The sequence below is a fragment of the Schistosoma mansoni genome (genome assembly GCF_000237925.1).
Source record: "Schistosoma mansoni, WGS project CABG00000000 data, supercontig 0138, strain Puerto Rico, whole genome shotgun sequence".
Taxonomy (NCBI): Eukaryota; Metazoa; Platyhelminthes; class Trematoda; order Strigeidida; family Schistosomatidae; genus Schistosoma; species Schistosoma mansoni.
Genome location: NW_017386041.1, coordinates 188,940 through 196,679, shown reverse-complemented (window position 1 = coordinate 196,679; position 7,740 = coordinate 188,940). Strand labels below are relative to the sequence as shown.

At 35.2% G+C, this 7,740-nt stretch overlaps 1 protein-coding gene across 1 annotated transcript; it reads left to right on the top strand.

The window, feature by feature from the left end:
- Positions 1–3,924: 3,924 nt before the first annotated feature.
- On the top strand, positions 3,925–4,185 carry Smp_125600 (barh homeobox protein, putative; the record flags this gene model as incomplete). The annotated part of the gene is made up of 1 exon (XM_018788509.1): positions 3,925–4,185. The coding sequence occupies one exon, from the start codon at positions 3,925–3,927 to the stop codon at positions 4,183–4,185; it is 261 nt and encodes an 86-aa protein (XP_018646524.1).
- Positions 4,186–7,740: the final 3,555 nt, after the last annotated feature.

Genomic DNA, 7,740 nt, shown 5'->3' with positions numbered 1-7,740 from the left:
GGTTTTCCATGGTGGTCTAGCTTCAATTGAATCACGCTTTCAACTATGAAAATATCAATTTCTAATAAATGTATGAACTGGACAGAGATTATTGAATTACAGATAAGTGTGTTGTAACAAGATGAAATAACACCGTTGAATGCCGGACGGCTCAGTGTTTGCAGGTTAATATTTCACGTTCGAGACCAAACGTCTTGAGTTCGAATTCCGCGTATGGGATTGTGAGTGTGCACTATTGAGGAGTGGTCTAACAAGTGATTGATTCATGATCTTAATCATAAACTGAATAATCTCCACAACCACATACGGATAAAATATAGATTAATGTCTCTGAATAGAGAAATTGTCAACTCTAGCGTATGTAATACATCAGATACTAGCATTATAGTCATGACTTCATATTTCAAACTTTTTGTTTCTTGAACTCTGTTGAAAACAGATGAAATATAGAAGAAACTCTACTTTGAAAGTAAGTTACTATAAACAGTAAACGAAGGGTATATATACGATTACGCGTGACTTTATAAATACCTCAAGGAAATTTGACATTCAATTTTTGTGTTTCTCTGTCCGTTATCAACAGTTCATACATGGATTCAGAATGATGATTAAAATGGTTTACCATGGTGGTCTAGCTTCAATTGATTCATAATCTCAACTATTAAAAATTACTGTGAAATCCATAAAACTTCCTTCGCACATTCATATGTAATTTGATTAAATGTTACTACACAACAGGTTATCCAATGAAAGGATCTGTTTTCAACGAATTTATTATCAAGCTATACAATCGTATATATATATGAAAATGTTTTGTTAAAGTACTAGTTCTATGAGGATATGAGAACAAGGAATAATCAAGATGATGTAATAGAAGGATTATAATACTAGATTACGTAATATGAATAATAACAATCGACTTAATAAGTTAGTAACGAATTATAATGTGAATGTAGTATGATGATTAAAATGTGCTTTATCAGAAGGGGGGTTTTGTGAATATTATAGTAATTTTTTTAATAGTTGAGATTATGAATCAATTGAAGATAGACTACCATGGAAAACCTGGAAGCACTGGACAGCCGTTTTGTCCTATTATGGGAATCCTCAGCAGTGCGCATCCACGATCCCGCCTCACGGGATTCGATCCAAGGACCTATCAGTTTCGCGAGTGAGCGCTTAACCTCGAGACCACTTAGCCGGCTGGCATCTAATGGTGTTAATGTCTAAAATGTGCTTTGTTACAATAATTCAAGGTCATAGAGGTGTAAAAATGAAGTGATATCATGAGCAATTATGAATAATAAGAATATGAGACATAAATAAAGCATGAAATGCTGTGGTAATAATAATAATGGCCAAGGTAACGATAACGATAGGCTGTACTTCTTTTATACGCATAGTTCTGGCTTTAGCTCATGAATAGTGAGAGCTTCGGTTATTTTTAGGAGTTAGATACAAAGAAATCTAAGTAGATTTGGACGAATCGTATATACAACCCTAAAATCAAACTGTGGATCAGTAGAATGATCACAGTCGATTAGATGTTCAAGTATGGAACTCCTAACTGCTTTCCTCTCATCCTTGTAGAACCGCACTGGTGCATATTCCCATATCCGAGTTGAAAGCGAATGTTGACCACGGCCAATATACCTTGCTCCACAAGAGCAGGTAAACTGTTCGATGCACATGAAGGCGACCAGACGAGGGAGCTTATCTCTTATGCATACAGAAAACAAGTTCCAACTATTGAATGTTATTCTCAGTTTTACCGCATAGAATGTTCTTTCTATCACTGTCGTTAAACGATTTTTGATTACATCAGATGTTCGATCACTTTTAAATTCCAGACTTATATAAAGGTTTTTCTTTGTAACAGAACAACCGGATTCCTTGTCACAACTACTTCTTTACATATTCATATCTATGAAGAGGTCTGGATAGCCATTTTCATATATATACGACTATACAGCTTGATAATAGATTCGTTGAAAAGAGATCCTTTCGCTGAACTTCATGTTTTTACTGTTGGTGGTCTAGCTTCAATTGACTCATGATTTTAACTATGAAAATACTGAAATCTCTACAAAACCCCTTCTGATCTAGGATCATATGTTCACTAGTGACTGACTTCAAGGGGGGCTTCTTTGAGTTCTAGTGGGAAGCAGTGATCAGTGGAGTTCAACCAAGTCTGTTGTAGAGACATCAACTCACTGAAGACAATTGGTGAACGGTTGCTCAAAAATATCGTGGATTGGTTGAAGTTAGACATTAATATCGCTGGATGCCGGCCGGCTCAGTGGTCTACCGGTTAAGTGCTCAGGCGTGAGACTGGTAGGTCCTGGGTTCGAATCTCGCGAGGCGGGATCGTGGGCGCGCACTGCTGGGGAGTCCCACAATAGGACGAAATGGCCGTCCAGTGCTTACAGGTTTTCCATGGTGGTCTAGCTTCAATTGATTCATGATTTCAACTATGATAATAGGAATTATCTGTCAATTGAAGAAATTGATTTTAACGTCAATTTTATTCTATCTGATAATACCTGGACAATGATAGTGTGAAATATGGCTAACAGGTTGTTCATTTTCTTTATTTCTATCTTTGGGTTCGTTGAATCAATCCCTGTTAGTTAAGTGAAATTCTATTTTTATATATAGTTGAAATCATGAGTCAATTCAAGCTAGATGACCGTGGAAAACCTGGAAGCACTGGATGGCCGTTTTATCCTATTGTGGGACTATTTGTTTTGTATTAAAATAGGAATATAGTCTAAATTTTACAAAAAAATAACATTACTAAACGATGGAAATGAAGTGAACTATAGTTCGATTTCAAGTGAGACGAAAAAGCCATGTTGATAGTTGCGGAAAATCTAAGCTAGACTACTATAGGAAACGTGGCTCATGAAATGAACTTTGAAAATACTACAATCTTCATAAATCTTCATTCTGATAATAATCATGTAGTCACTTGTGACTAGCTTCAAGATGAGTTTCTTACAGTTCTAGTGAGAAGTCGTAATCATTGAAGTCCAATCCGTGTCAAAGACAATGAGTGAACTGTTATTCAAGATCATGGATCGATTGAAGTTAGACATTAACACTGTTGTATGACGGTTCAGTATATAGATGTTAAGTGTTCGCTCATGTGACTGAATGTCTTATGTTCGCGTTTTGTGTGTGGTATTGTGGATATGCACTATTGAGGAGTGCCATACAGGGACGAATCTACCATTCATTACTTCGAGGTATTCCTTTGTGGTTTAGCTTATATCGTCTGGTGAATTGAACTTTGAAAATATGACAATCTTCACAAATTGTCATTATGATAATAATCTTTATGTTTGGACATAAATATTTTTAAAAACTATTCAGAATAAAAAAAATCTGAAATTTATGGAAATAAAATATTAATATCAGAAGGAGTTTTTGTGGATATTATAGTAATCTTGATAGATGAGATCATGAGTCAATTGAATCTAGACCCCCATGGAAAACCTGGAAGCACTGAATGGCCTTTTCATTCTATTGTGGGATTCTTCAGTGGCAGTGCGCATCCACGATCTCGACTCGTGAGATTCGAATCGAGGACCTATTAGTCTCGCGAGAGAGCGCTTAACTACTAGATCATCCAGCCGGCCGGCATCCAACGGTGTTAATGTCTAATTTCAACCAATCCACGAAGTTGAGCAATCGATCACCAATATCTCCAGTTAGTTGGTATCTCGCAACATACCTAGTTGAACTTCACTACTGAGGAGTCCCACAATAGGACGAGTTGGCCGTCCAATGCTCCAAGGTTTTCATTAGTGGTCTAGTTTCAATTGATTCATGATCTCAACTGTTCAACTTATTAGATATCAATAAATGATTTCTTCTTCTTCTTCTTCTCCTCTCTTTTTTCTATTCTTCATATCAGATCTAATGAATACCCATCTATTGAATAAAACGAATGAAAAAGAAATTTTCTATTATCCTCATAATCCTCCTCCTCCTCATCATCATAAGAATTTAATTAAAAAATCAAGAAAAGCACGTACAGCATTTACTGATTATCAATTAACTGAATTAGAACAAAGTTTTGATCGTCAAAAATATTTAGCTGTACAAGATCGAATAGAATTAGCAAGTAAATTAAATTTAACTGATAGACAAGTTAAAACATGGTATCAAAATAGAAGGTAATTACTATTATTACTGTTATTATTATTATTATTATGGAAGCACTGGACGGCCGTTTCGTCCTATTGTGGGACTCCTCAGTAGTGGAGTTCAACCAGGTCTGTTGTGAGATATCAACTCACTGAAGACATTGGTGATTAGTTGCTCAACTTCGTGGATTAGTTGAAGTTAGACATTAACATCGCTGGATGCCGGCCGGCTCAGTGGTCTATCGGTTAACTGCTCTGGCGCTAGACTGGTAGGTCCTGGATTGGAATCTCAAGGGGCGATGTCGTGGATGCGCACTGCTGAAGAGTCTCACAATAGGACGAAACGGCTGTGCAATGCTTCCAGGTTTTCCATGGTGGTCTAGCTTCAATTGACTTATGCTTTCAACCATGTAAATTATAATTAATATTTATTTATCTTTATTGAACTCATTCATATTGTGATGTGGGTTGCTTATATGCACATAAGTAGTATATGATAATGGTGATGGTCAGGCATAGAATGTATTTCAGTAGAAGATTGATAAGGAAAGAACGGGAACGAAACATAATTGGTGTGAAAATGTATGAACAATGAAACCAGAGGTTATATAAAATGACCGCGCCTTCATAGCTGAGGCATGGCACATCGACCAATTGTTTCCACGCTCACCATTGTTGACTTTCTAGTGGTACATACTGAATGTAAATTTTATTAGTAAGTATACGTTCAGCTTCAAAGGTTATGTGGTAATGAACTAATGCTATTACAGTATGACTTATTTTTAGCTTCTGGAAGGTTGGTGGTTAGATTTGGCCAAGTTTAGGAATTCCACGAGTATATCCTGGAATTTCTTAGTTGTTACTGGCAAATTTTGTACCAAATTTAGAGAAGTAGTGTTGTGGTCTGAATCGCTTACATCCACATAAGTAGTATATGACGACGGTCAGACATAGAATGTATTTCACTAGAAGATAGATAAGGGAAGAACGGAAACGAAGCGTAATCGGTATGAAAATGCATGAACAATAATAATCGGAGATGATGGACTGATATTTGCAGAAGGAATGGTCAAGATTCAGACAATTGATTGATGGTTTGCAAATTAACTGTTTACTGTATGGTTGTCAGATTTTAGTGAGGTAGTCTGTAATTTTCGTGGCAATGACATTCGTTTGTCCCCACTCATGTTCCTGCTTACTACAATAGTATAGACCAGATTAGTATTTCGACATTATTATTGTGTGATCAACAGTATAATCTCACATTTTTATGGTAGGTTATTATTCATGAATGATCAATTCGAAAATCAGTTGTAGTCAACATTTTCATAAACTTTAAATCTGACTTAGAACCACCGTAACAACTAAAATCCAGTAAAGTTTTTTAACATGATTAAATCTATACAGCTATTAAACGGTATCAAATTCACTTAGTATTGTTTGTTTGAATGTTCTCATTGATGTTTTAGGACTGCAACTGGTCAGTCTCTAATTGGCATATGTGCATACTGTGAGTATTGCCTCTATATAGCCTCAATTCACAAGCATTATTAACAAAGATGGATAGTAGCTAGCAGCGGAATCGAAGACGCGCGTTTCGTCCTATTTGGGACTCGTCAGCTGGATGTGTCTGCATCTCAGACTTGATGATGTTCACTCTGGAACTCGAACCCAGTACCTTTCGCCTCAAAAGCCGTCGCGTTATCTTCTCGGCCACTAAGTCCTGTATCATTCTATAGATTTGATTAAATAGACTATGAACATACTACTGAAATCTTTAAGCTGATTATTCATGTTTCTTGATATAGTGGCTAAGTGAAAACATAGAGAATATATTTTCTCACAGCATATTAAAGGAACTGTTGAGAAAGACAATCTCTAAACATTCAAATAAATTAAACACATACTCATCGAGACAAATGTAAAGCGGAAGAATATGACTATATCATCATCATGATTTTAATTCACTAAAATCATGAGTCAATCTATATTAGTTCGTCAGTAAAAATCTACGAGCACTGGATGGCCTAGTGTAGGACTCCTCAGCAGTGTACAGCCATGAACCTAAAGATTTTGGGTTCAAGTCCCATGTACAGGATCATAGATGTGCACTGTTGAGGAGTCTCTTACTAAAATAAACAACCGTCCTGTGATTTCAGGTTATCACTGATGGTCTGTCTCAGATCGACTCATGAATTCAACTATTAAAGTTTTATTTTTCATTATCGAAAAGGAATCACAACATTAGTCACATTGAATGTTCTTGACTTGAAGCTGATCATATTCAACCTACTTCCTTTTCTTTTCTTTTATACTATCATTACTATTCATAATTAGAACAAAATGGAAACGTCAAACAGCTGTCGGTCTTGAATTAATGACAGAAACTGAAAATTTTATAGCAATACAACATTTAATAGAACAAAATCCATTTTGGGCATATCATCCAACAGTTAAATATATTTTATCAAATATAAATCCTATTCATAAATCATCATCATCATCGTCGACTACATTGACGACGACGACGACGACAACACCAACAACTAAACCAATAACAGTGAACATATCATTGAATAATCAAAATTCATCCTTAGTAACAACAGAGACAAATGAGTTGACAACAACAACAACACCAACGATTTCAGATGTCGGTAATCATCATCATCATCACCACCACCATCAACATCATCAAGACCATAAACAACATCTTCAAAGTACTTATCCTAGGATATTAAATGCGTTACCAGTTAGAAGAAACTCATTAAATGATGAAGACCATGTTCATATAAAACCATCCTTATTATGTATTCCTTCATCGAATAATCCATTATTCTATACAAAATCAATAAATTTAGAACAATTAGAAATAAGAAAAAAATCAATAAATTCAATTAAAAATCAATCAATCACTAATCAATTTATTGATATACAACAATTATGGTCAATCATACCATCATTAAATAAATCAATCAATAATGAATATTCCAATCTTCTTCCTTCTTCTTCATCATCTTCTTCATCTTCATCAACATCATTAACATCATCATCATCATCATCATCTGTTACTGGTATTTGTTGTCATTCATTAATTGAAGGAACTTGAATGATTCAATCCTTCTTAGATAAAGTTTTTTTTCTTTTTTTGTAATGGTTACATAACAGAATGTACTTGAAAGAAAAAAACATTTTCTAAATAAAAAAAGAAGTTTGTCATTTGAAGAACTTCTTTAGAATATAAAGAACTTTTCAAAGATCTTCAATTTTGAATCGTTTCATTGTAATATTGTAGTGAATGAGAACATAAGTGAGAACAGTGGAATGGATCTGAATACAAGATTATAGAACATCTTGGTCAAATGTTTCGTTCGTGGAATGTTAGTCAATCGTTTTTTGATAGAGTTTTGTTCTTTGAGCTGGATTGTTTGGTCGTGGAGCTTTCATCGTCGTCCTTTTGAACGACATCATCAGCACAAAATTTGGGTAGAATACTTCACTTCTACCTGAAATTTTTGCTGGTGATGTCATTCAGAAGGACGATGAAAGCTTCACGACCAAACTATCCAGCTCAGAAAACAAAACTCCATCA